Source organism: Bos indicus, chromosome 7 (assembly GCF_029378745.1).
Source record: "Bos indicus isolate NIAB-ARS_2022 breed Sahiwal x Tharparkar chromosome 7, NIAB-ARS_B.indTharparkar_mat_pri_1.0, whole genome shotgun sequence".
Lineage (NCBI taxonomy): Eukaryota > Metazoa > Chordata > Mammalia > Artiodactyla > Bovidae > Bos > Bos indicus.
In genome coordinates this window covers 43,119,670-43,145,892 of record NC_091766.1, presented here as the reverse complement: position 1 = coordinate 43,145,892, position 26,223 = coordinate 43,119,670, and the positions used below count along the sequence as shown (strand labels likewise).

Genomic DNA, 26,223 nt, shown 5'->3' with positions numbered 1-26,223 from the left:
CAATTTTCCCCTTTTCTTTACGAAACTAGTGCAATCACAGCTTAATCTAAGGGAATTATTCACTTAATTAAGAAAGTGTTTGTTTTTTCCACCAAATATAACGCAGATGGCTGTTGGAAAGCCACGATCGCATGCAAATTACCCCGGAAGCGGGGCGGAGCCACTGAGGTCCCAGAAGTCTCCGGGAAGCAGCCGGGCTGCGCGGGAGACTGGTTGGTCCTAGGAAGATGGCGGCGCCGGAGCTGGGGCGTTAGAGCGAATGCAGACGGCAGCCTCCTTCTCGGTGGGCGTACAGGCTGGTCCAGTGAGTGCGGGGCTGGGGGCTTGGGCAGTCGACCAGCCTCCGGATGGCGCCGACGCTGCTGGGATTGTGGGTCGGAGCAGGGCCTGTGGAGTCAGAGGGCGGTCCTGGAGAGCAGAGGGTGCTGGGTACGCTCCCTGAATGCGCTGGGCGTGGTCTGGGGGTCGTGGCGGAAATTTGGGGTGACCTGAGGCGCCCTGCGTTGGGCGGTGGAAAATCGGGGAGGGCCTAAGGTTGTACCTCCCCGGGGAGGGCCTGGGATGCATTTGAGGCGGATCTTAGGGACTGTCGGGTGGCTTGGGGCGGGTCCTGGGTGGCCAGGTGTGTGGAGGAGGCGCTTTGGGATTGTTTTGGAAACTTTGGGATAAAAACAGAAGTTCAGGCCGGGCCAGGGGAAGCCAGGGACAAATTGAGAGTGGGGTCTGGAAAGCACATTTTGTAGGGGCGGGGCCGGAGGGCTTTGGGGCAGAGCTTAAAAAGACTGCTGTTTGGGCTTGTGGACGGGGTCTCAGTGTTCCGGGGCGAGGCTTTAAGAAGGAGCGGGTAATGTGATTGGGAAGGTGAAAGGAAATAACCTTAGTCGCTGCTGGGCGCAAAGAGCCTGCTCAGGAAGCGTTCACTGACCCTTTCTGTACCCCTGGAAGCCAGGCCCCAAGGTGCTGCCTAACCCCCACCCTGCCTCCCTGCCTCTGTCTAAGGCAGCCTCACTGGTTCTCCTGTGTCCACGGGCTCCTTCTTAAGAATAGACCTGGGTGCTCCTTCTCATCGCAGCTTTCACTGTCCTCGTCACGGTGCACCTGGACCAGTGCCATCACCTCTACCCCATTCCCCAGCCGTGCCCTCCAGACAGCCAGAGGGGCCTGTGAAACAGAAACAGGCTTCTTGGGGCTCCCATCTCCCTCCAGGTGAAACCCCCAGGCCCTGCAAGACCTGCCTCATCCCCTCCCCATCCTTACCTTGCTCCACGCCCCCAACTCACTCTGTTCCTGCTCTGCAGGCCCAGACACTGCTTGAGCACCCCAGGCTCAGTCAAGCCTCTGGGCCTTTGAACTGGCTCTTCTCTCCGCTTGACATGCTCTTCCTTCCAACTGCATGGATTGATCCCTGGCCATGCTTGTGTAAAACGCAGCTCCCTGGCCACACGCAGGGCAGGGGTTGAGTCCACTTTGTCCCCCGTGGTAACCAGCATCCACCACCGCACTCGGGGCCTGCAGGCACCCTGTGAAGATGGATGACAAGCCTGTCTTCCCTCCTGTAGGAGCTGGTGACCGTCCTCCCTGTGTGACCTTGGCAATTGGGAGCCATGGACCTGGCTTACATCTGTGAGTGGGAGAAATGGCCCAAGAGCACCCACTGCCCGTCGGGTCCCCTGGCCTGCACCTGGTCCTGCCGCAACCTCATCGCCTTCACCACAGACCTGCGCAGTGATGACCAAGGTGTGCCACCCCCCATCCCAGGCCCCCTCATAGGGCCCTCCCCCCCAGCTCCCATGGGCTTTCCTCCTCTGAGACAGGGGTGCTGAGGGGCACAGAGATAACCTTGAGGAACGGCCGCGGCTGCGGGGCAGGGGGAGGGGGCAGTGGCCGCTTGTGGCTTGCTGAGGCTCCTGAGGGAGTTTTCCAGCCGCATGTGTCACCATCAGCTTTGCGGTGCACTCTGCCACAGGGCTGGTATTCTTCCCACCACAGAGCAATATGCACTTCTTAGAGAGAATTAGGAAAACATGAAACTTTAGCATGAGAACCCTAACTTTCCATGGAGAGACACCTGCTGTTGGTGTTTTGGGTCCATTTTGAAAGCACAGTTGTAACCTCACAGAAGGCAGGGTCATGGGTCTCCCCTCAGGCTGCCTGTGTATAAATCATGTTTCTGGAGCCCCTGCAACCTAGCTTCAACACTTCCTGATGGGCTTCGACACCCCAATCCCCTGGGGTGGTTGGGCACCAGGCCGTTGTTGCCGCACTGACCTCACTGTCCCTTGCAGACCTGACCCGCATGATCCATATCCTGGACACTGAGCATCCCTGGGACGTGCACTCCATCCGCTCAGAGCACAGTGAGGCCATCACCTGCCTGGAGTGGGACCAGTCCGGTGAGGGCAGCCCCCACCCTGAATGCCAGGGCTGCCTGCTCTGTCTTTCTGGCCTTGGCCCTGGGCTCAGAGCTGGGACTTGAAACCCTGACCTGTGCCTTTGAGGCTTCTGCTCTTCTCGCCCCTGTTTCTGAACTCGCCTGTGCTGGTCCCTTGCTCTACACCTCCAGTCTGGCCCCCCACCCTGATGGACTGTGGAGATGGGGCTTGTGACAGAGGTTTGCCCAATCTCCCCCTTCTCCCCAGGCTCTCGTCTGCTGTCAGCTGATGCCGATGGGCAGATCAAGTGCTGGAGCATGGCTGACCACCTGGCCAACAGCTGGGAGAGCCCCGTGGGCAGCGTGGTGGAAGGGGACCCCATCGTGGCCTTGTCCTGGCTGCACAACGGCGTGAAACTGGCCCTGCACGTGGAAAAGGTGGATGTCCTGCCTGGGGGAGCAGGCCTCAAGCCCAAGGAGGGCTTGGCTCCTCCTCTCATGGTGCCAGGCTGTCACACCTGCCACCAAGTTGTCAACATCTGTGTTGCTAGCATCTCCTACGTGGTTGATGTGGTGACAGCCCTTGATTCCTGTCTGCACCCCACGGTTCAGCCCGGTGTCCCCCTGAGAGGGGAGCCTCCTGGGTTAGGGTGCTGAGTTCAGTCTCCAAGTCATACCTCAGCCATCCTCATTGTCAAGTGGGGCCAGGGGCTGGGTCAGGGTTCAATATGAGAAAGCAAGGGGGGCTTGGTCAGGGCCATGCCTGGGTGAGGCCTATGGCAGCAGCAAGAGCTCACGTGGCTTGGTCAGCTCTGCTCCCAAGCCAGGAGGCCCTCCTAGAATGATGCTGTGGGAAATGACCTTTCCATCCCTTCCCTGTGTCTGCCTCCTGTTCCTTCTCCCCTAGGGAGTGACTCATTGCAAGGCTTACTGCCTAACCATCTGGACCGTTTTTTCTGTGGGAGGTTTCTTTTTCAGACTTTTAGCATCTCCCCTTGGGGCTCATTTGGGGGCTTTTGCTTCTTTCTTTCCAACACTGCTCTCACCTACACGTCCGGGAAACTCAGCTGGGGCTGTGGTCAGCCCTGCCGTCCCTGGATGTCTAGTCCCATGAGCCTGGGGGTGCCTGGGTGAGCTTAGTAAGTCTGCTCCTCGTCCCCAGACAGAGGGGCAGAGTCTCCCACTGCTCGGAGGAGCTCTGTGCAGTCTCCAGCTCGTGCTGTTTCAGTGACAGATGCTTTGTGCTGACAGAAAGGAGTCAGGGGGGCAGGCCTCCCTAGGGTCTGCCCCTAGGGATGCTGGGAAAGGCAAAGCTGGGGCAGAGGCCAGCGCAGCAGTGGCTGGTGGCCCAGGGGCAAAAAGATGAAAAGATGAAAGAGCAGTGGCAGCTGCGCTTCCCAGCACTGCCTGCAGGGGGCATATCTGAGTCCTGCAGCCACTTGCCTGGTGCCCAGCTTGTTCTGTGCACTGGCTCAGGCGTGCTCCCACACTGCCCACGCACGAGCCCGGAGTGGCTGAACTGAGCAATTGAGAACACTGGATGTCTGTCTGGCCCTAAGGAAAACACGGCTGACTGCTGTCCCTCATGTGTCTAGCTGTGACCTCCTTATCATGTCCTTGGACATGCAGACAAGGACACTGAGGGTCAGAGAGGCCTGTGTCACCCAGCGCTCAGTGGCTGAAGCTGAATCTGACCTCAGGCTTGGACTCTTGAGGCTTCTGCTGCCTGGTTCCTCTGTGTTCCTGAGGGTGCGGTTCCCAGGAGGGGGTCCTTGGGCCACGAAGGTAGACCCCTAGAGGCCGAGCATGAACTGGGCCCCCCACCCCCACCCCCCTGCAGCTGACCCCTCCCCTCCCTTACAGTCTGGTGCCTCCAGCTTCGGGGAAAAGTTCTCCCGCGTCAAGTTCTCGCCATCGCTCACACTGTTCGGGGGCAAGCCCATGGAGGGCTGGATCGCTGTCACGGTCAGCGGCCTGGTCACTGTGTCCCTGCTCAAGCCCAGCGGGCAGGTGCTCACCTCGACTGAAAGCCTGTGCCGGCTGCGCGGCCGCGTGGCTCTGGCCGACATTGCCTTCACTGGTGGCGGCAACATTGTGGTGGCCACGGCGGATGGCAGCAGTGCGTCACCGGTCCAGCTGTACAAGGTGTGCGTGAGCGTGGTCAATGAGAAGTGCCGCATTGACACCGAGCTCCTGCCCTCGCTCTTCATGCGCTGCACCACCGACCTCAGCCGCCGCGACCGGCTGCCCGCCATCACCCACCTGAAGTTCCTGGCCCGCGACATGTCGGAGCAGGTGAGCCCACCCTGCCACCTCAAGGCTAAACCCACACCTGGGCGGGGCTGCTCCCTCCAGGGGCTCCTGCCTTTTCCAGCTTCTAGAGGCACCGCATCTCTGCCTTGCGGCCCCTCCCTCCATCTTCACAGCCAACAGTGCAAATCCCCTGTCTTTCTGCCTCTGACCCTCCGCCTCCCTCTTATAAGGACCCTGTGATGACACTGGGCCCCCTGGGGAAACCAGGGTCATCCCTATCTCAGGGGCCTTAGCTTAATCCCTCCTGCCAAGTCCCCTCTGCTCCATAAGGTGATGTATCCCCGGGTCCCAGGACCAGGATGGGGGGGGGGTCTCTGGGGGCAGAGTTGAGCTACCTGCACCAGGTTCCCTGAGGTCCCTCGTAGCCTTGTACTGACCAGCCGTAGCTTCACCAGTCCCTGATGTGTTTCTCTGGTACCTTTGCTTCCCGCCAGGGCACCATGGATGACCGTCTCCAGCACAGCATAGCACTCCCCAGGGCAGTGAGGACAGTGGGTGGGCAGATGCAGACGCGGGCCAGGCGGGCCTGGGTTGTACCCACAATGGCATGTGAGCCCTAAGATGAGCCAGAACCCCGCAGAGGCCATGGGCTGTTCTAGGCCCCTCACCACGCACCCATCCCTAGGTACTGCTGTGTGCATCCAGCCAGACGAGCAGTGTGGTGGAGTGTTGGTCGCTGCGCAAGGAGGGACTTCCTGTGAACAATATCTTCCAGCAGCTCTCTCCGGCTGGTGAGTCGCCCAGGTGGCCAGGCACACTCAGACTACCCTGCGTGCAGCGAGGCGGCACCATGGTGGCCTGAGTTTGCTAGAACGTGCCCACCTCTCCCTCCCTCTCTGACCTTGCACCCACATGGATCCCCACGTCCCCGCCAGAGGGGCCCGCTTCCTGATACCTATGTGGCTGAGATGCCGGGGGTGAACCGCGGCCACATAGCCCGGGGCGTTCCTGCTGCCAGTAGTGCTCATGGCCCTGGAGTGACTGGCCTGAGTCAAGAGGCCCCTGAGGTCCATCCACCCGCAGGTGGGTTACATACGCTGCTCAACACAGTCCCAGAGGAGTTGTGTGAGGGTGGTCCGCTGCACCTCCTGAGTGGGGTCCTGGCCCTTCCCGAGTCCCACGCTGGCCCTGCTCCCCACCTGCTGTGCGGTCCCACCCTGGGACCTTATCACAGTAGGACCAGACTTCACTCAGAAGGGCCTCCCGTCCTGGTGGAGCCTCTTCCCGAGGCAGGCATCCAGGTGCTCAAGGGTCTCTGCTGAGTTCACCTGCTGCCCCCACACCCCATCCCTTGTCCCAGCCTCACGGCCCTGTGGGCTCTTAGACCTGCCTCTCCTGCCCCTTCCTCCTAACCTTTGCCCACACTGGTCTCCCTCGGGCCCCACCCTACCAGCTACTGTCCAGCCCGCAGTAGAGGCGGTGGCCTGACTTGGGTGGATAGTGGGTCCAGGTAGACTCAGGCAAGCTGTTCAGCCTCTGACAGCAGCCACTGTCCTCTGTGACCTAGAAACGGCCAAGGCCGTTAGGAAGCCAGTTTGGGCAGCTGGTGCGGGCCTGGCCTGAACGTGCTCCCTCTCTAGGGATAGCCTTGGCTGTCACCATGACAGCTCTGCTCAGTGCTGCCCCTCTCTGGGCCTCTCTCTCCCTGTGGGATGACATTTTCCAGGAGACTCCTCTTGCTGAGACGTCTGGGGCAGAGCTCTCAGGACAGGTGGGCGCAGAGGTGTGTTATCACAGCCAGCCTCAAACTCTGTTTCAGAAACAGAGCTGGACACTCCTGGGTCGGGCCACCTCACTGCTCCTGGATGCTCCTAGGTTGGGCCACCTCACTGCTCCGGCCTGCTTCCCTAAGTCTGCCGGCCCCCTGGGGCAGCTGGAGTGCTGGCCACCAGCTGGGTGCCTGGGCTTGTCTCAGCGTCACCTTGGTGTCTGGGCACCTCTGCCCACAGCACGCAGAGACCAAGCCCAGATGGATGGGAACCACCCCGCCTCTTGCTGGGGGGCTCCATTGTGGCACCGAGGGTGTGGGTGCCAGGAGGGGCCTGTCTGTCCCTCTCCTGAGGGAGCTGGGGTCCATCCAGGACCTCTTGGACCACAGGGACAGAGAACCCCGTGCACACCAGTCAAGTCCACAGGAGAATTTTGGGGTTTGTGTGGCAGCAAGGTCTGGGATGGGTTCCCCTCCTCGGCACGTTGGCTCCTTCGAGGGGACAAGGTGGCCACCCCTGCCCCCTGACAGCTGCTTGCCCAGGCAGACACCTTCTCCCGTCGCTGTGAAGGGCCCAGAACCGGGCCCTGTGGGGGACCCCCGCCCCCTTCCCTGCTCCTGTGAGTTGGCTGGGAGCCCCAGGAGGGGAAGGGCGCTGGGTCCAGTCCACCCTTGTTGCGTTTCAGTCTCGTCTTCGTTTTGTTGCCCCTTGTCTCCCACACCCCCTTTCAGTTGGTGACAAACAACCCACAATTCTCAAATGGCGGATTCTGTCAGCCACCAATGACCTGGACCGTGTGTCTGCTGTGGCACTGCCCAAGCTGCCCATCTCACTCACCAACACTGACCTGAAGGTGGCCAGTGACACCCAGTTCTACCCCGGCCTCGGTACAGTGTCTCAGGGTTCCTGGGGGTCAGAGGGAGGGGTGCACTGTGGCCTTGGCCTCCAGTCTCAGGGTCATGGGAACCTGGCCCAGCCTTACGTCAGTCCCAGTGGGGATGAGGACACTGCTCTTGATATCCAGTGAGCTAGAAAGGCTCTGAGGTTGCCAACAAGCTGAGCACGGTGTAGCCACTTCCCATTGTCCAAGACTGGGCTCAGCCACTTGACCTGCATGTGCCCCCAGGGCTGGCCCTGGCCTTCCACGACGGCAGTGTCCACATCGTGCACCGGCTCTCACTGCAGACCATGGCCATCTTCTACAGCTCTGCCGCCCCGCGCCCCATAGACGAGCCAGCTCTCAAGCGCCCCCGGACCACAGGCCCCGCCGTCCACTTCAAGGCCATGCAACTCTCCTGGACCTCCCTGGCCCTCGTGGGCATTGACAACCACGGCAGGGTCAGTGCTGTGCTGGGGGTGCCAAGAGTGCGGGGCCTATGCCTCTGTGGGGTGTGGTCATTGTTGCAGGGTGAGGCCTGTGGCCTGTGGGGGTTGTGCAGGAGGTGGCTTAGGGTGGCTTCTCCTCACGTGGGGTTCTGACGCCTCCCTCACCTTTCCCCCGCATGCACGCCAGGTGCCCTGTGTTGGCCTCTTGCCTCTAAAAGGAACCCATCCATGGCCTGGCAAGAGGACAGGTGCCTCTCAACATCCACTCTCACACTTGCTTACACACATCTACATGTGTTTACACACTTGGTCACACGTGCATGTGCCCCCTACTCCCCAGGAAATCACTATCGGGCAGTGTACCTACTTGGCCCTACCCTCGGCATCTGGGATGGGTGGGGTAGGGATGGGTTTGGCCTGGTGAGAGGGACCATGCGGCCCCCAAGTGGACTTGCAGGCCCTGCCACCCCACAGGCACACCCTTGGTGGAAAGGGCTCTGTTCATGCCCCCTGGCCAGGCTGTGGCTCTGTAGCCCTCCCAGGTGACAGGAGATGAGGCAGGCCAGGACCCCACATGGGCTGAGCCCGCCCTGTCCCTGGTGCTCAGACTCCCATCCCCTCACGCCCCGCCCTCTCCCCACAGCTGAGCATGTTGCGCATCTCGCCATCCATGGGCCATTCGCTGGACGTGGGGTTGGCCCTGCGGCACCTGCTTTTCCTGCTGGAGTACTGCATGGTGACTGGCTATGACTGGTGGGACATCCTGCTGCACGTGCAGCCCGGCATGGTGCAGAGCCTGGTGGAGAAGCTGCATGAGGAGTACACACGCCAGAAGGCCGAGCTGCAGCAGGTGCCGGCCCCTCCCCGCCCTCCCCTGGGGCCCCCTTCTTACCCGTGGGTCAGGCAGCCCACCTCCCTGCCTTCTCAGCCCAGGAGGGTGCGGTTGCAGGCCTGGCTGCACCTGCCTCTGCGTGTCAGTGGAGGCCTTTGCCCCTGCGATAAGAACAGTGACCTCGAGTTTTAAAGATGAGAGGGGCAGGAAGAAATGATCCCCCAGACGCAACCTGGCGTAACTGCAAACCTAGAGCCTCCATGAGGTCAGCACTGCTAGGAATCCGGAATTGTCCTCTGTGCCTCGGTCTCCAACACGAGGAGGAAACAGAAAGGAGAGGTCGCGTGGTTTTTAGCAGCCCGCTCAGATGTGCGAGAGCTCGGATGTGCGGGGCTTAGATCTGAGAGAGCTCAGATGTGAGAGGGTGCTGCCGGCGTGAACTGCACAGGAGGGAGCTGGCTTCAGAGCCAGGAATACCGCTAGCGTCCAGCCACTCATTGCTCGGCTGAGCTGTGTACGCGCACATTGATGCTGTCAGTCCTTCAGTCGTGGCATCCCAGGAGACATCAGGGTCGAGGAGTGAGGTGGGGTAGAGCAGCATCCCCGCCCCTATCCACTTCATGCCAGGCACCCCCAAATCGTTAGGGATCCCAGACGTGGCCCTTTGGCCCCTGGGGTAGACCCACCCACAGGTTGAAACCCTGCTGTCCTGTGAGGGAAGGTTCTACTTGATTCTGCCAGAAGGAGGGCAAGGCCCAGAGATTTAGCCCCTTGCCCATTGGGCCCAGCGCCTTGCTCTGGCCCCGCCCTGAGGCGCGAGCCCCAATTGCTCACATCATGGCCACCCAGGTCCTGTCCACCCGGATCCTGGCCATGAAGGCCTCGCTGTGCAAGCTGTCGCCCTGCACGGTGACTCGCGTTTGTGACTACCACGCAAAGCTTTTCCTCATCGCCATCAGCTCCACGCTGAAGTCGCTGCTGCGCCCGCACGTGCTCAACACACCCGACAAAAGTCCTGGCGACCGGTTGACCGAAATCTGTGCCAAGATCACAGACGTCGGTGGGTCCAGCTCCATCCTGCAGGCCACCCTGGGTCCCACCCCCACCCTCCAAGTGCCCTTGCTGTCTGCCAGGGAGGATCCCTCAGGTGTCTTGCATGTGCTCCCCTCCCCCCACCACTGCCCTTGGGGACATGGTGGGTGTTACTGGGAACAAAGATGAGGCAGCCTGGGTGGCATCCCCAGGGGCACTGTATGTGTGGGCGCCTGGAGGCCGGCAGGAATTCCAGGCTGTCCTGCCCAGGGGGTCCAAGGGGCGTCAGGTGTCCTGAAGCCCTGCTGTGGGTACCCGGAGCCTCTCCCTCCAGCCCTGCCCTCCAGGGCCCCCTATGTGAGGTCCCAGCCTCCCCTGACTGCCTGTCCCCTCCCAGACATTGACAAGGTCATGATCAACCTCAAGACGGAGGAGTTCGTTCTGGACATGAACACGCTCCAGGCACTGCAGCAGCTCCTGCAGTGGGTGGGCGACTTTGTGCTGTACCTGCTGGCCAGTCTGCCCAACCAGGTGTGCCCTCCGCCCCACTTCCTCCAGCTCAGGTCCTCCCAGAAGCCCCACCCTTCCCCAAAGGCCATCTGATGGCAACTCACAGAGGTCCTGGAATGCTCAAACACGAAAGTACACAACCAGAACCTTCCTCCCCATAGGGCTCCCCGCTGCGACCAGGCCACAGCTTCCTGCGGGATGGCACGTCGCTGGGCATGCTGCGAGAGCTGATGGTTGTCATCCGCATCTGGGGCCTGCTGAAGCCCAGCTGCCTGCCTGTGTACACGGCTACCTCAGACACTCAGGACAGCATGTCCCTGCTCTTTCGCCTGCTCACCAAGCTCTGGATCTGCTGTAAGACAACTACTCCTCTTCTCTCATTTCCCCACCAAAATACAAGCCCTGGCTGAGTCCCCCCACCATAATGTAATCTCCTATTGGTCAAATTTGCTCTGTTGTGGTCCCCCTACTATTTCCCCAGCACCTAGCACAGATCCAGGCACACCGTGGGTGCTCAGTAAACATTGGCCACTCTTAGGCTCCTATTTGTCCTGTGTCATGTGTTTCTGGGACCAGGCTTTGTCATTGTTGCCTCCCTGATGCCAGGAAGGGCACCCAGTACTCGCTGCACATTTTTAAAATAAATAAATGGGTCCCCATTTTACAGAGGAGAGGACCAGGCCCGAGAAGGGGGAGGAGCTTCCCAGGCTCCTCAAGAAGTCAGGGCAGGGCTGGGGCCTGCACCTGGCGCTCTGTGAGCCTGGAGGAGGCCATGATGCCTCCTGGTGGGCAGTGCTGTGGGTAGGGCCGCTAAGCATGATGTCCTGTGTCCCCTGTTCCCCCCGCAGGTCGTGACGAGGGTCCCACAAGTGAGCCAGACGAGGCGCTGGTGGATGAGTGCTGCCTACTGCCCAGCCAGCTGCTCATCCCCAGCCTGGACTGGCTGCCTGTTAGTGACGGACTGGTCAGCCGCCTGCAGCCCAAGCAGCCCCTGCGCCTGCACTTTGGCAAGGCCCCTGCTCTTCCTGGTAGCTCCACTGGTCTGCAGCTGGATGGCCTCATCAGGTATGCGCACTCACCTCTGACTCAGGGCCCTGGATACCTTTTCTTTCAGAAGAGTCTCCCTTAGACCTGCCTGACATTCCCTGTCACATGTCTGTCTCAGGGCCTCTGCCCATGCTGCGCCTGCTGCTTCCTTCCAGCCTGACCTGAGTGCTACCCCCGATACTCCTCCCCTCCCTTGCCCCTGAGATTCCTCCTTGCCCCCAGACTCCTCCCCGCCCCACCCACCTCCCCTGCCCTGTCACTTCCCTCTATCCAGACACTATACTGTACTATGGTGTACAGGTCATCGGCTTGTACTAATTTGTGTCCTTGCTTGTCCGGGTGTCGTCATCTTCCCCCTAGCCTGTCACGGCCCGCATGGAGGGCCCACTTGGCCAACCTTGGTTACTCTGGAGCTCAGGTTCACACCCCAAGCCCCCACCATAAATCGCGCTGCAGCCCAGAGTGCCTGGCAGGTCCCAAGGTGCCAGGAAGCAGAACACTCTTAGGCAGACCTTGCTGGGAGTGACCTCGGGGGCCATTCTTTGGATGTACGGAGTCCAGAAAGCCCAGGCCTGCTGAGGGAGCAGCACCCTCGGTGGGGGTTTGTCCCCACTTTACAGGCAGGTAATCTCAATCTCCAAGGGACAGTCCAGAGATAGACGCCAGGCCAGAAGGCGAACCTAGGACTCCACAGGCCACCTCCCATTCAGGGTGTCATGGGATGGATTCTCAAGTGGTCCTTTACTGGGGAGGGGCCTTAGCATCCCCACAGCCCCCTTCCCCTCCGGGAAGACTCTGGGCCTTCCTCCTCCACTTCCGGATTTTCTTTCTCATCTCTAAAGCCGTGGGAGGAACGGCTTGATGAATCACACACTTGTGGTTTGTGCTCGAGTTTCAGGAAACACTTTACACAGAGAGGCGGCTGGTCGCCAAAGGGCTTTCACACTCTAGGAAGTTTTCAAACTTGTGTGATACGAGTGCCCCAGCCTCAGAAATCCTGATGGGCTCGCTCCACTCTGCTCCAGGCGTCACCCTCAGCAGGGGCCTGTGGGCAGAGGGTGTGTAGGAGTCTGGCTCCTGGATTCTCCGTGTTCTCACACACGCTTTGCCTCTAGGAGATTGACCCGTACGTCTGTATGTGCGCATGTGCTTGTGTCTGCGTGTGTGCATGCATGTGTGCGCCCATGCATGTGCACACGCCCGAGCCTTCCCCTGCTCCTCTCCATCAGGGCGCCGGGCCAGCCCAAGATGGACCACCTGCGGAGGCTGCACCTGGGCGCCTACCCCACGGAGGCCTGCAAGGCGTGTACCAGGTGAGTGGCTGCAGGAGATGCCATTCCACTCCGCCACTGGCAGCTTCCCAGCCGACGGGCCAGGGTCCCAGGATTGTGTCTGTCTGGGGCTCCTGAGTGGGTATCCCTGGCGGTCTTGATAAAGGGTGAGGCCGAGGTGGGGGGTAGCAGCGAGCGGCTGGCCCAAGCCTGCCTTCTTGGGGCTCCCAGTGGTCTGACAAGGGCAGAGATGGAGGAGTGGCCGCCTCCGCGCTGCTCGTGCACATGGGGCCTCGCTTGCTGCCAGACGACCCCAGGGTCACACCACTAGGCTTGGCCCAGCCTCTGTCCACTCAGGGAAGTGAGGGGTGGTATTGAGTGGGGACAGAAGGATATGGAGGAATTAGCTCACTGTGTGGGGTGTAGGGGTGCAGGGAACACGATCCTGAGGTGGAGTAGCATGTGCCAGGCCCTGTGGCTACAGCCGGCCTGCCTGGCACCCCACCCACCTGCTTGCTCTATCTGCAGGTGCGGCTGCGTCACCATGCTCAAGTCGCCCAACAAGACCACCGCCGTCAAACAGTGGGAGCAGCGCTGGATTAAGAACTGCCTGTGTGGGGGGCTCTGGTGGCGCATGCCCCTCAGCTACCCCTGACTACATCCCGGCTTGTAAGTGCATTCTTTTTCTTTCTTTTCTTCTCTCTTTTTTTCACTTGTTATGGCCTTTAATTCTTAGTTGAATAATTTTTTTAAAGTTATTATTGTAAGGATTACAGTGTTGTTTCTGGCATACAGCACAGTGATTGAGTCATATGTATACACACGTGTTCTTTTTCATACCTTGTCCATTATGGCTTATGATAGCATATTGAATATAGTTCCCTGTGCTGTACAGTAGGACCTTGTTGTTCATCCTTTTTATAGTAGCAGTGTGTATCTGCTCATCCCACACTCCCAGTTTACCCCTCCCCTCTCTCCCTTTGGTACCATAAATTGGCATTCTTTGTTTGAGTTGGGTTCTGTTTTGTAAATAAGTTCATTTGTGTCATAGTTTAGATTGACATGTAAGTGATACCAAGTGATATTTGTCTTTTTTTGTGTGTGTCTGACTTACTTCACTTAGCATGACAATCTCTGGGCCCATCCACTGCTGCTAAAAGTGGGACTCTTCTTTTTTGTGGCCGAGCGATATTGCATTGTGTATCTATGTGCCATGTGTCTATCCATTCATCTGTTGATAGACCTTTAGGTTGTTTCCGTGTCTTGACAGTCCTGAATGGTGCTACAGTGAACATTGAGGGGCATGTGTCTTTTTGAATTATAATTTTGCCTGGATATTTGCCCAGGAGTGAGAATGCTCATTTTCTGAGGAACCTCCATACTGTTCTCCACAGTGGCTGCACCAACTTACATTCCCACCAACAATGTAGGAAGGTTTCCTTTTCTCCATGCCCTCACCAGAATTCGCAGACTTTTAAACTATGGCCGTTCTGACTGGTGTGAGGTGAATCCTCATTGTAGTTTTCGTTTGAGTTTCTTTAATAATTAGCGATGTGAAGCATATTTTCATGTGTCTATTGGCCACCCATATGTCTTCTTTGGAGAAATGTCCATATAGATCTTCTGCCAATTTTTTTGATTGGGTTGGTTTTTGATATTGAGCTATATGAGTCGTTTGTATACTTTGGAAATTGCACCCTTGTCAGTTGCATCGTTTCCAAATATTTTCTCCCATTCTGTAGGTTGTCTTTCGTTTTGTTTATGGTTTCTTCTCCTGTGCAAAATGTCAGTGGATTCCTGAGGAACTTACAGGAAAGCCATGCTATCCTCTTGCCAGTGACAGAGCAGCCATGTGCTCCAGACCTTCGCTGGGTGTTCTTAGACACCACCACCCTGGAACTATGCTTTGGGGGCCTTGTCTGCTGCGCCAGCACCCCTGTAACCGACAGGGCCAGTGAGGACACAGCCTGAAGCCTCAAGTTGGCACCTCAGCCCAGCCGTCAAGCCTCTTTCTCCCTCGGAGCCTGTTGATTTATCTGGGAGGAGGACCTAGCCACGTGATCACCCTGCGAGGTGGTAACTGAGATAGGCTGGGGCCTGCCCCAGGCAGAACCACGGCAAGTGCCGCCCCTCAGGACCCCAAGGACCCCTAGGTCCCAGTTCAGAGGGTCCAGGATCTGAGGACTCTGCTTTAGAACATGACACATGAAGCTGCCAGGCGTCCAGTGGCCACTGTCAACTGACACCAACCGGGCGTCAGCCTCGGGTCCCCCACCTGTACCTGTCACTGCTGTCTCTGACATGGGCAGGCCCCAGAAACGTCCCCCTGGGCAGCAGGTGTCTTGTTGGTGTCCTGGGCGCCACCCCCCCACAGCCCATCCCCCTCCACAGGCATGGGATTCTGTGCCTGTGTGTGTTGCTTTCCTGCTTGGCCAGCATTTATTGAGCACCTACTGTCTACCAGACGCAGGCGTCCCAGCACGGAGCAGTGGGCTGGATGTGGGTGGGGGCTGCTCCCTACTGCCTGGGTTCCTGCACACAGGAGTATCTCTGTCTCTTTCTGCCTCCCTGCCTTCCTCCCCTCCCCCACCAGGTTTTTGGGAGCTCAGGCTGTGGCCCCCAGGGGTCCTGCCTCACCAGCAACCACTCTCACCAATTATGTGGCTCCCCAGAGTCCAGACACAGTACTTGCCTGTTAAGCAGTAATTGCTTCTCTTGTTTTCCTTCTGGAAGCTCGAGGGAGGGCAGGCTGGGTAGGCGTCCTGCGGAGGTTAGCATGCTGCCTGCTGTGTCAGGCTTTCAGGGACTGGCAGCGCTCCAGGGGCCCCATTACCTGGGCCAGTTGGCCCACCTGCCTGTGGCCCCAGCACTCAGGGGTGTCCATGTCTTGCTATCTGAGTGGTGCTTTCTGCAGGGACCTGTGGGGTACCCCCCACCCTGTGCTGCTGCTGGCACCCCAGCCCCTTGGAGAAACGGGCCTGAAATGGGCAGCCTCTCTGGCAGAGCGGCACATGGCCCAGGTTCTTGCATATATTTTCTCAGCCTTTTACCTCATTTGACCATGTATTTTTTAAGCCACTTACCTTTCTGAAGTCATTCTAAAGTCTTTAAAGCAGCTACTTGTTTTAGAAAAGTGAGCGTGTTTCTTGCACTCATATTTCATTGCTGTAAGGTTAAATAGTGGGGGTTTACACCACAGCCACCATCCTCAGATGCTCCCTGGAGGACGAGTCCTGGTCCCTTCCCCTTGGACCTGCTCCGACCCATCCTGTGCAGGGGAGGTGGTGCTGGCTGACCTGGGGTTGGTGGGACCTGGCCTGGCTCCTGGGCCTCCTCCTAGAGCCTCTGGACACCTGCAGGCTGGCCCCTTGGGTCTGGTCACCCAGGGGATGGAGCAGGGACACCCCCATGCCTGTGTGACCCCGACCCGCACAAGCTGAGTGAGATGAAGGGGATGGGATGGCTCAGCATCACCGAGTTTAGGGCAGCTTGTCACTGAGTGGTGGATGACCGGAGTGTCCAAGAGCCGCTGTGACGAGCCCAATGGGCATGCCCATGCCTGGCTATCCAGAAACGTCAGGTCATCTGAGGGCCCTGTTGGAAAGCCTTCCAGGTTGGGAGGGGGTTTGTGGGTGGGGAGGTTTCCTTGCCCCTCATCCTTCCCCCACCCCATGTCCACACAGGTCCCCTTCTGGGGACAAGAGCAGGCATTCCTGTGACAGAAAGAGGCAGTTCAGTCCCTCTGATTGGATGTCTCCTGTGCCCTTAGTCTCCTCAGAGCCAGGCCCATGGGACCCCATTGTGGCTGAGGAGGCTGAAGACACCATCCTCCAGATAGAAGTGGAAGCAGAAGCCCTTCAGGGTCCAGGGTCACAGATGACTGCAGCAACGTGCCCCCCCACACACACCCGGGTATATGGTAGGAGCCTGTGTCTCCCACTGGAGGCCTACAGTCCCCTCTACCTCCACCTGCCCCACCAGCTCCATCTGGTTCTGCTCCAGCCACTGACCTCAGGGGCTGTTGCTCACTGTTTTATCTCATCTGTACCCCCAACTAGTGTTGCCAGATAAAATGCAGGAGAACAGTTAAGTCTGAATTTCAGATGGACAATGAATGGTATTTTAGTCTAAATCTGTCCCCAATATTACATGGGACATAGGACATACTTAACAAAATTTTCCTGAAACTCTCATGTAACTGGACAGCCTGCATTTTTGTTTGCTAAATCTGGTAATCCTACTGCTCCACCTCCCAACTGGATCATTTCAGGGCCACTTCCCAGTGTCTTGGCTTAATTCAGGAAGTAACCACGGGAGGAGTGAGTCTGTGATGGCTGACTGACCAGCAGTTACGTTTTCCTTTCCACTCTCACTTAAGTGCATGCAGCTTCTTAAATCCCACATGAAAAAAAAATCCTGAGCACACCTAGGAGAACCCCCAGCCCATCATCAGTATCACTCAGAAGTTCCATCCATGCATCTGGGAATATTTGACCTGGTTGCTATGAGCAGGGCTGGGTCTTAGCTGTGTCTCAAGAGCTTCCATGTGAATGAACGCTTCATAGCAGGAAAACACCTGGCCAGTTTCCAGTTCCAGTTCCTCGGGCACATGACCATCTCTCAGACCCTCAATCTCTTTATTGACCAAAGGGAGGTCAGAGGTTCCCTTTGTGGGTCAGGCTTAACATCTGGGGCCAAGTAGGTGCTGGGCTTCAATGGCCCCTTGTCCAAGTGGGAGAGGGCCCAGGGCCTCAGTCCCTGGGTTCTGCCCTGTCATCTTGCACAGAAGGGTAAAACCAAGACCCAGGAAGGTGGTGAGTCATCTGGTCCCCCAATCAGTGGAGCTGCTCTGGGACACCAGTCAGCTTTGGACAGTCAGTGAGCCACACTGCATGTGAGGCCGGCCTCTGAACGCGGCCAGGTGCCTTGCTCGGGGCTGAATTCCAGGCTGCTAAGGAGAGTCGCATAGCGTCTCTGAGCGTTTCCCCATTTGGGACACGGTTCTAAGAACACAAACTGTCTGTGTACCTAGATCTCAGCCCAGAGCAGGGTCTTGCACACAGTAGGCCTTCACATTCCTCTTGAGAAGTGGAAACCAAGGGGACACTACCCCAACCCGCACCCCTTGCTAGGTCTCAGGACACTTCTATTTCCTGGGAAGAGTAAGGGCGCCACCGTGTGGCCTAGGCATAAAGTGAAGCCAGGCTTGAAGGGCATGGGGCCTCCGGACTTGAGCCTGAATGCCCTTCCTTCAGGCACGTCTCAGCCTTTTGGTTGCCTTCTGGTACATCATTACCAGAACTCCGCCACCCCCTCAGTCTGCTCGCTTTGGTCCACTCCTGCAGGCAGCATGCAATCAATAAAAGCGGACCGGGTGCAGGAATGGATGATTTTATTGCTCGGGCCCCGTGACCGCAGCCTCTCAGGGCCTCCTCAGGCGGCTGCGCCCTCAGCCATGACGCCGTCGATCCAGGCCACGTAGCTCGCCAAGCGCGTGTAGATACCGGGCTTCTTGTGGTTGCCGCAGATCCGTGAACCCGAGGTGACCACGCCCTCGGCCACGCTGCCGCACACCAGCGGGCCTCCGGAGTCGCCCTGCGGGGAGCAGGGTCGTGAGGTACGGTACAGGCCCGCCCTCCCGCATCCTGGTTCGGCTCCACTAGAGCCTGCTGCCGGAGAAGGCAATGGCACCCCACTCCAGTACTCTTGCCTGGAAAATCCATGGACAAAGGAGCCTGGTAGGCTGCAGTCCATGGGGTCGCTAAGAGTCGGACACGACTGAGCGACTTCACTTTCACTTTCCACTTTCATGCATTGGAGAAAGAAATGGCAACCCACTCCAGTGTTCTTGCCTGGAGAACCCCAGGGATGGGGAAGCCTCGTGGGCTGCCGTCTCTGGGGTTGCACAGAGTCGGACACGACTGAAGCGACTTAGCAGCAGCAGCAGCAGCAGAGCCTGCTGCAGTTCCAGCCTGTTGCAATTCCGCTCAGCCCTGAGGCCCCAATCATTCCCTCACTGTTCAGTTTCCCCAGGGTCCACCCACCGCCGCCCGTCAAGGCCTCGCCTCCGGATTTTCGGTTCCGCCACTTCAAGCTCCACTCCCGCCCTCCGTCCCAGTCTCTGCGCAGCAGCCCCTCGAAGCCTTCAAGCTCGGGTCCCAACGCATCCACATCCTCTCCCAGTTGTCACCTCTCCTCCCAACCCTTTTTTGTCCTCAGGCCAGCCGTGCCCGTCCGGCCTGTCCACGTGCGCTGCCCTTCTGCTGGCCCCGCCCTCCAACATACCTGCCCTTCTCTGCCCCGTCCCCAGGGCGCCCCGCCCCTCTCCTGGACCCACCCCCAACAGGCTGGTCCCCTGTCTGTCCCGCCCCTCTACTGCCCCCACCCACAGTAGATCTGCCCCGCTGCCCCGCCCCTCTACAGGCCCCAACCCCAGCAGGCTGGTACCCTCTCCGTCCCGCCCCGCCTGCGCACCTTGCAGGTGTCCCGGCGGTTGCTCTCCGCGCACATCATTCGCTCAGTGATGGTGCCGTCGTGATACGTTCGCAGGTTGCAGGTGGCGCGGTCGAGCACCGGCAGGAGTAGGTGCTGCAGGCGGTCGGGTTTCCGGCCGGTGTGGCTGACCACGCCCCAGCCCGCCACGTCGCAGAGAGTGCCCGCAGCCACGTCGCGATCTTCGCGCTGCCATGGCAGGAGCTGCACGGCAGGGCCCAGCACGGCTTTCTCAGAGAGCTGGGGGATGGGGCAGAAGCCAGTGTTATGGCCAGGGCAGGGCGGAGCCCCAGAGCAACGGGGGGACTGCGGCTAGACCCAACAGACCTGCAGCAGGAGTAGGTCGTGGTCTATGGTCTCTGTCCGGCTGCCCGGGTGGGGCACTACGCGGAGCACGTCGTACAGGCGCTTGGAGGGCTCCGGCTGCGACAGGGAGTGCGCGCCCAGGAGGACCTGCACCTTCCCATCGGCCCTGGGAGTGGGGTGGACGCACATCAGAACCACGTCCCCTCCGCTCCGCCCCGCCCCGCCTGGCCCCGTTCTTTGCCCCGGGCCACTCACACGTCCTCCAGGCAGTGCGCTGCGCTCATCACCCACTGCTCTGCTATCAGGAAGCCTCCGCACACGTGCTTGCCATTCACCTGCACGGATGCCATGTAGGGCCGGGAGTGGGATGGAGCCTCCTGGCCACGCAGGATCCGGCCACGGGGCTGTGCCGCTAGAAGTAGGCAGGTCAGCGTGAGGACCTCGGGGGTAACTGCAGCCCAGCCCTCGGGATCCCCCATCGACTGCAACACCCCACCCTCCATTGGCTGTAACACCCCCTCAGACCTGGAATTCCATCCTGCAATCCTCCCCAACAGAATCACAACCTCCCGGGGCCCCAGGGAGGAACAGCTGAGAAGACATACAATAGGGAGTGAGGGAACCTGGGGAAAACCCCATGCCTACACACTGGGCCTGATGGCTTCAATTTAAACACGAGGAAAGTGGGGCTGCCCAAACCCAACATCCCTGCCAGCATTTGCCTCTCGGTTTTCCAGTGTGTGGAAAGCTAGATGCAAAGTTTTAAGAATATCCCCTGGCAGTCAAGTGGTTGGGACTCTCATTGCCAAGAGCAGGGGTTCAATCCCTGGTCAGGGAATAAGATCCTGCAAGCTGCTTGGCACCTCCAAAACAAAAAACAACCCCCAAATCCCTAAAAGTTTGGAGAATTCCTTGGTTTCCAGAGCCTTCTGTTCACGTGGGGCTGGGGAATAGTCCCGTTTGATGGAGGGGCCACCTCGCTGACTGCCCTGCAAGCTGGTGGCCCCCATTGGTCATCCCGCATCCACTCACCACACAGGGCTGTCCCGAGGAGGATCAGAACCACCAGGTGCAGGGATCTGTCTGCCATGATGCCTCCGTAGACTTGACACTGACCCAGGCAGGACCGTGGGGTTGCTTTTATGAGGCTGGAAGGAGGCGGGCGCTCCCACAGGCCCTATCTGCCGGGTGGGCATCGGCCCAGTTGGAGAACGGGAAGCTGCCTGTCCATTCTCCCCAGGGGTGCGGTTCTCTCCCACGGACTTTGTACTGAGTATAGACGGGCTTCTGGGTATGCCAGCTACCCCTGGCCCCCTGTGACCCAGGGCCAGCCCTGGTGTGGGAAGCTGCCCCTCCGATGGGCAGCAGGCTGAGCAGAGGGATGGACCCACCCTTAGCCCCCCAGCCCAGTCCCCCCTAGTGCCTACCCAGCTCCAAAAGTTTCGCAACAGCAGCTGAAGACCACAGTCTGTAAACAACCCACTTCCTCCTTTTCCGCTCCTCCCTTCTTTCTCTTCCTCCTACAACTTGGAGAAGAGGTCCGGTGGGGGTGGGGAGAGGTCATCCAACACCCTTGTTCCCACTGGTGTGGCTCTGGAGCTTGATACCCCAAGTAGAATATGGGAAAAGTGATGTGTAGGGGTGGCTGGAAAGACTGGATAAAAGTGACAGAAAACCAAGGCAAACCGGGTAGAACTTTCAACAAGGAAATTACACGCAAAATTCATGGGTCCACCTTCAGCTATAGTTTGATCCAGGCACCTTAACAAGGTCAGGTCTCCCTCTGGTTCCTCCTTTCCTCCTTGATGACTTTTTTCCTTCATTGTTGTGGCCCCAGGGGCCCTAGACTCAGCCCAGAAGCTGGGTCAGTCCCTCTACAAATTCCCCATCACTGTAGCCAGCGTCTCAAGCCTGTCTCGGATTGGCCGAACTTGGATCTCATGCCCCTAAACCATCTTTTGCAGGCAGAGGATGAAAGGTTCTGATGAGCAGAACCTGAGTCACATGGTCCTCTGTAAGTTGGGGATGGTGGGTCAATATCTCATGAACCTACTAGAGGGAGATGCTGGGTACTCCCAGAAGAGTGGGGAGGACCTCAAGCTGTGAGCTGTTCCCAGTGGAAGCAGTGCACCATCTTTCCCCTTCTCCTTCTTTTCACAGTGAAAAGAAAATTAGAAAACAACATAGCAAATGTGATTTGTTAGATCCTGACATGTTTCCATACTAAAATCAGAATCTCTGAAACAAAAGCACATTTGCAAGTGGAGTCCAGATTATGTAAGTAAGTGTATTGGAAATTGCGACAAAATTTGGAAATGACCCAACAAGACAGGTCAGTTCAATGAATAACCCCACGTGTCCCCAGATGCTCTGTTGACCTGGGAAGACTTCCAGGGTATAGTATTAAGTGGAAAAAGCGATTGCTGGGCAGTGGGTCACATTTCTGAGCCGCTGGCACTAGTTGGGAGGTATACCTTCAGGAAGAGCCAGCAGACAGAGGGACTAGCAAAAGTCAGGACCTTCAGGTAGGGCCAGGCTGGTGTGCCCCACTAGCGGGATGGGGGGGTGTGGTGCAGAGAGGAATTTATCCTGGCCTCGTGGTGTGGGGTCAGGGGTGGGGGAGGGGGCACTGCCTGATGTTACTTCTCAAATTTATTTGCTGGCTTAGACAATTGATTCTCCCACCATCAGCCTGTGAGCTGCATGATGGCAGAGGCCGCATGTGTTGTGGGCCCCTGGGGGTTCCTTCCCAAGCCCAGGGAAGCAAAAGAGGGGTACAGGCTGGTCGCCTCCCCAGGGCTGTTGTGACCCCTTCGGGCTGAAGTGTTTCCTTGTGAGACATCTGACATCTTTGCCTCCCTCCCCCCCCACCTCCCCACCAAGGCTGAGGAGAAGGGGGAGGGACTGTCTCCCGACTCAGTGAAGCCGAGGCTGGCCTAGGACCCCAACTCCTGGCTGGCTGCTTCCTAGACAGTGCCTCACTCTTTACTGCAGGGAAACAGAGGCTCAGAGGCAGCACACAAGTTACTCAAAGTCACAGAGCTGGGGCTCGAACCCAGGCTCTTGAGAGTGACTTCATAGCTGTTTGCCCCTCTGCTTCCTCATCTGTAAAGTGGGGCACTCATGGGACCTGCCTCAAGGGCAGAGAGAGGACCAGCTGAGTGAATACTTGCAAAGACTCAGAATGATGTCTGTGCTTGTAAGCACGTGTGAACACCTGCTGTAGTGCTCTGCGTTATCACCACCTGCAGCACTGGTTTAATTGTTTGCTGCTCCTGCTAAGTCGCTTCAGTTGTGTCTGACTCTGTGCGACCCCATAGATGGCAGTCCACCCGCCTCTCGCATCCCTGGGATTCTCCAGCCAAGAACACTGGAGTGGGTTGCCATTTCCTTCTCCAGTGCATAAAAGTGAAAGTGAAGTCGGTCAGTCATGTCCAACTCCTAGTGACCCTGTGGACTGCAGCTTACCAGGCTTCTCCGTCCAAGAAATAGCAACTGGGATCCTTTTGTGGAAGGTAGAGACGGGACTTCTTACCCCAGGGCCCTGAATCAGCCACCACCTGGTGGCAGCGTACTCGTGACACTCCCAAGACCTTCTCCTGAGGACTTTTCAAGACTCAGTTGTACAACCAACAAACACGCAGACACCTTCTACAAAACAGAGAGAGGTTTTTATTGTGTCAGATGCTGAGTGATGCTTCATGGGAAGGGCCCAGCCAAGGGCAGGTGAGGGGGCGTGACAGGTACAGCCTTTCTAGTGGGTCCTGCCCGTGGGGTCCCTGGGGTGGAGAGAGGGGCCATCGTCGTCACTGTAGCGCCGGATGATAGAGTTGATCCAGTTGGCAAACTTGGCGACAGAGGCAAAGGAGTCTGGGAAGACCCCAGAGCCGCAACCCCCACGGATGAAGGAATCGATCCCATGGACCAGCCCGTTGCAGACCAGGGGCCCGCCGGAGTCCCCCTGTGGAGCCAGACAAATTGGAGGCTAGGGTTCCCGGCCCAGCCCTCTCAGTTCCACCTACCTGCCCTTCAGGGTGGGGAAGATATTCCAGGGGTCTGGCTACAGCAGCCTGGGAGGGGGTGGGGTAGGGGCTGGGGGCACCCAGGGTACTTACAAAGCAGATGCCAGCGCGCCGGCGTGGCACCAGGGTGCACACGTTAGTGGGGCGGCAGAGGCCAGTCACCACGGTCACGTTGAGCTGCTGCAGGATTTGGGGCGGTGGCCGGTTCGTGCCCAGACGGCCCCAGCCCATGGCCACGCACCGAACACCTTCGCCCACGCCCTGGTCCTGGGCAGGCAACCGGGCCACCTGCACGTTGGCATTGAGGGTGGCCATCCTATTGAGCTGCAGAGGAGGGTGGTGGGGTATGAAGCAGTCACGGGGGAGCGGCGGCGAGCCACGGCTGTGACTCTGGGGCCAGGTTCCCCCGCGGAGGCTCTACCATTGTCCCGGGGTGTTTAAGAGCAGGACGCCCACCCTCTGCATGCGTCCCATCGAGCTCCCCGTCTGTAAAGTGGGAGGAACCACCATGGCCGAGGCCACGTCTCTGGACGTGTCTTTTATATATATATATATATATATATATATATATATATTTATTTATTTATTTATTTATTTGGTTTCGTGGGGTCTTAGTTGCAGCATGCGGGATCTAGTTTCCCAGCCAGGGATTGAACCTGGGCCCCCTGAATTTGGGCGTGCAGAGTCTTCCCTGGACCACCAGGGAAGTCCCTGAATGTGTCGTGTCTTGGGTGCAGTAAACAGTAGGTGTTCAACAGAACAAACCGTGGGCCACACCAGCGACCATAAGGCCCTTGTTCTAGAACATTCTCAGAGAATAATCATAGCTGTGCAAGCAGAGGGGAAAGGTAGGTTTCTGCCTCCAGACTCCCACCCACCGAATGTAGGTAATTTTGCCCCATTTCCCAAAGAGGGAGGCCATCGGTGCCCACCGCTAGCAAAGACAGCTGCTCAGAGCTTCTGGCTGTCTTATCTAATCTCTGGCAGCCCTGCGGGGTGCGGGGGTGTACTTCTCCATTTCACAGCAGGGTGACTGAAGCACCGGGATTAGTGGGGACACCAGGTCTGCCCCCGCCCGCCGCACCCCCTAGTCTCCTGCCCCTCCCCCCCTCCCCAAGCCTCTCAGGGCGCTGCACCTGCCCTGCCCGCCCCGCCCCCCGCGCACCTGGAGAACCACGACGTCGTTCTGCAGGCTCAAGGGGTCGAAGCCGTTTTCAAAGACCCTCCGGACTCTGAACATCTGCCGGGTTCGCTCCTGCCGCCGCAGGTTATGCGCCCCCAGCACCACGCGCACCGATCGAAAGTTCCTGGGGTCGGGGGCGGACAGGAGGTGATGGCGGCGGAGAGACCCTGCTGGGGCGCAGGGGGACCCTGCAAACCCTCGCGCTTTTGCCGGAAGCCCCCACCCTGGGCCGGCCCCACGCCCCTCGCGCCGGGACCCCGATGTGTGCGCGCGCGGAGACACTCACAGGCCGTTCAGACAATGCGCTGCCGACAGTACGAAGTTGCGCGCAATGAGCGTGGCGCCGCAGAAGTGGCCTCCGCGCCGCTGCAGCGAAGCTATGAAGGGCCAGGCATGCGGCCGGGCCGCCCGGCCCCCCACGATCTCCGAGGCCAGCGCGGGGCCTGGGGGCACGGGCAGGGGTGGGGCGGTAAGCGGAGGAGGAACCCCCCGACCCCTGGAACCCCCACCAGGGCCCCGCAGGGTTGGGCTCTTCTATTGCTTGTCACCCAGAGAGGGGAGGGGGCGTGTACGGTCCTCTTGCTCCGGCGCAGCCAGACCTGTAGTCCCCACAGGGTGCGGGGTGAACCGCCCCCCCTCCCCGTCACCCTCACAACTCAGAACCTCAGTCTCCTCCTCATCCCATGAGGAGGAGGGGGCCGGCAGGGTCCAGGGTGAGTGGAGAGGGGGAAGCAGAAGACCAGGGACAGACTCGGCCCCACTCACCACCCAGCAGCAGGGCCAGCAGAATGGGGGCCAGGGCGGGGCTGAAGCGTCTGCAGCTTTGGGTCATGGTCGGTTGGGGGCTCCAGGGTTTCTGCCCTCTGTGCCCACCTGTCCCTCTTATAGTCCCCACTCCCGGAGGCAGTTGCAGTTGTTAACGGTGGGGTCAGGTGCCCCTACTTCCTCTCCCCATCCCGGGGACTGGGGGACGGCTGACTGGGTGATGGGAAGAACAGTTGGGGAAGGACCTGTGCAAGTGACCAGGAGGCTCCAGGAGGGTCACCAGTTCAAACTCAGGGTGCATGATTAAACCCTAATGTCAGATAGACATCTTTTTAACATAAGTGTATCCCACATATGAGCATGGGATGTAGTTATGAACAAAGTTTATCCAACATTGAAGGTTAGCAGGGTGTCCTATGTAAGTGAAGTGAAAGTTAGTCGCACAGTTGTGTCCGACTCTTTGCAATCCCATGGACTGTACCCCCCCCAGGCTCCTCTGTCCTTGGAATTTTCCAGGCAATAATCCTGGAGTGGGTTGCCATTTCCTTCTCCAGGGGATCTTCCTGAGTCAGGGATCGAACCCAGGTCTCCTGCACTGCAGGCAAATTCTTTACCACCTGAGCCACTAGGGAAGCCAATATTTCCTACATGTAGTTATGTTCAAAGTTAGTTTATCTGACATTCAAAGTTAGCAGGGCGTCCTGTATTTTTGCTAAATGTGGTCATGCACGCATGCGTGCTAGGTCGCTCAGTTGTGTCCGACTCTTAGCAACCCCATGGACTGTAGCCTGCCAGGCTCCTCTCTGTCCATGGGATTCTCCAGGCAAGAATACCGGTCACTCTGGCCCAAAGGAATTGTTTGGGATGCCACGTGCCTCAGTTTCATCAGGGCTCTCTGATAACAGCAATCATGTGCACCCAGCTCTGTCCTAATATTTTGCAGGCATGGCGGGGTCTCCACATCAGCCACCTGCCCAGTGACATGGTTGGGGGAGCTGGGCTTTGAACCCAAAATTCACAGCTATAGGGGGGCTTGCTGACTTC

At 58.6% G+C, this 26,223-nt stretch overlaps 3 protein-coding genes across 8 annotated transcripts; 1 reads left to right on the top strand and 2 right to left on the bottom strand.

The window, feature by feature from the left end:
* Positions 1 to 141: 141 nt before the first annotated feature.
* Positions 142 to 15,548, top strand: MED16 (mediator complex subunit 16). Of its 6 annotated transcripts, none has more exons than XM_070793441.1 (17): positions 169 to 304; positions 1,073 to 1,206; positions 1,560 to 1,737; positions 2,286 to 2,393; positions 2,640 to 2,809; positions 4,235 to 4,666; positions 5,310 to 5,415; positions 7,125 to 7,280; positions 7,520 to 7,731; positions 8,363 to 8,569; positions 9,401 to 9,611; positions 9,981 to 10,114; positions 10,255 to 10,447; positions 10,942 to 11,158; positions 12,370 to 12,453; positions 12,940 to 13,080; positions 14,154 to 15,548. In XM_070793441.1, the coding sequence occupies exons 3-16, from the start codon at positions 1,605 to 1,607 to the stop codon at positions 13,064 to 13,066; spliced, it is 2,490 nt and encodes an 829-aa protein (XP_070649542.1). In that variant the 5' UTR covers positions 169 to 304; positions 1,073 to 1,206; positions 1,560 to 1,604; the 3' UTR covers positions 13,067 to 13,080; positions 14,154 to 15,548. The 6 variants fall into 6 exon arrangements, with proteins under 6 accessions (XP_070649543.1, XP_070649541.1, XP_070649542.1 ...); XM_070793443.1 differs by having other exon boundaries at positions 186 to 283; XM_070793444.1 differs by lacking the exon at positions 169 to 304 and adding an exon at positions 314 to 429.
* Positions 15,549 to 17,786: 2,238 nt separating this feature from the next.
* Positions 17,787 to 20,651, bottom strand: CFD (complement factor D). Its single transcript, XM_070793449.1, has 6 exons — positions 20,637 to 20,651; positions 20,242 to 20,390; positions 19,465 to 19,621; positions 19,231 to 19,375; positions 18,886 to 19,143; positions 17,787 to 18,006 (listed from the first exon to the last, which is right to left on the bottom strand). The coding sequence occupies exons 2-6, from the start codon at positions 20,297 to 20,299 to the stop codon at positions 17,845 to 17,847; spliced, it is 780 nt and encodes a 259-aa protein (XP_070649550.1). The 5' UTR covers positions 20,300 to 20,390; positions 20,637 to 20,651; the 3' UTR covers positions 17,787 to 17,844.
* A 2,201-nt stretch (positions 20,652 to 22,852) lies between these two features.
* ELANE (elastase, neutrophil expressed) lies at positions 22,853 to 25,246 on the bottom strand. Its single transcript, XM_070792298.1, has 5 exons — positions 25,180 to 25,246; positions 24,701 to 24,857; positions 24,397 to 24,538; positions 23,325 to 23,555; positions 22,853 to 23,170 (listed from the first exon to the last, which is right to left on the bottom strand). The coding sequence occupies exons 1-5, from the start codon at positions 25,244 to 25,246 to the stop codon at positions 22,964 to 22,966; spliced, it is 804 nt and encodes a 267-aa protein (XP_070648399.1). The 3' UTR covers positions 22,853 to 22,963.
* Positions 25,247 to 26,223: the final 977 nt, after the last annotated feature.

Bases quoted from the DNA above. Each gene is read 5' to 3' on its own strand.
- MED16 (XM_070793442.1), top strand. From the start codon at position 1,605: ATGGACCTGGCTTACATCTGTGAGTGGGAGAAATGGCCCAAGAGCACC. The intron at 8,570-9,400 runs GTGCCGGCCCCT...ATGGCCACCCAG, and splicing joins AGAAGGCCGAGCTGCAGCAG to GTCCTGTCCACCCGGATCCT. The intron at 10,115-10,254 runs GTGTGCCCTCCG...TCCTCCCCATAG, and splicing joins TGGCCAGTCTGCCCAACCAG to GGCTCCCCGCTGCGACCAGG.
- CFD (XM_070793449.1), bottom strand. From the start codon at position 20,299: ATGGCAGACAGATCCCTGCACCTGGTGGTTCTGATCCTCCTCGGGACA. The intron at 19,622-20,241 runs GTGAGTGGATGC...GCCTACTTCTAG, and splicing joins CCTCGGGACAGCCCTGTGTG to CGGCACAGCCCCGTGGCCGG. The intron at 19,144-19,230 runs GTCTGTTGGGTC...CCCATCCCCCAG, and splicing joins ACGACCTACTCCTGCTGCAG to CTCTCTGAGAAAGCCGTGCT.
- ELANE (XM_070792298.1), bottom strand. From the start codon at position 25,246: ATGACCCAAAGCTGCAGACGCTTCAGCCCCGCCCTGGCCCCCATTCTG. The intron at 24,858-25,179 runs GTGAGTGGGGCC...CCGTGCCCCCAG, and splicing joins GCTGGCCCTGCTGCTGGGTG to GCCCCGCGCTGGCCTCGGAG. The intron at 23,171-23,324 runs GTAAGTACCCTG...CTGGCTCCACAG, and splicing joins GGCGCGCTGGCATCTGCTTT to GGGGACTCCGGCGGGCCCCT.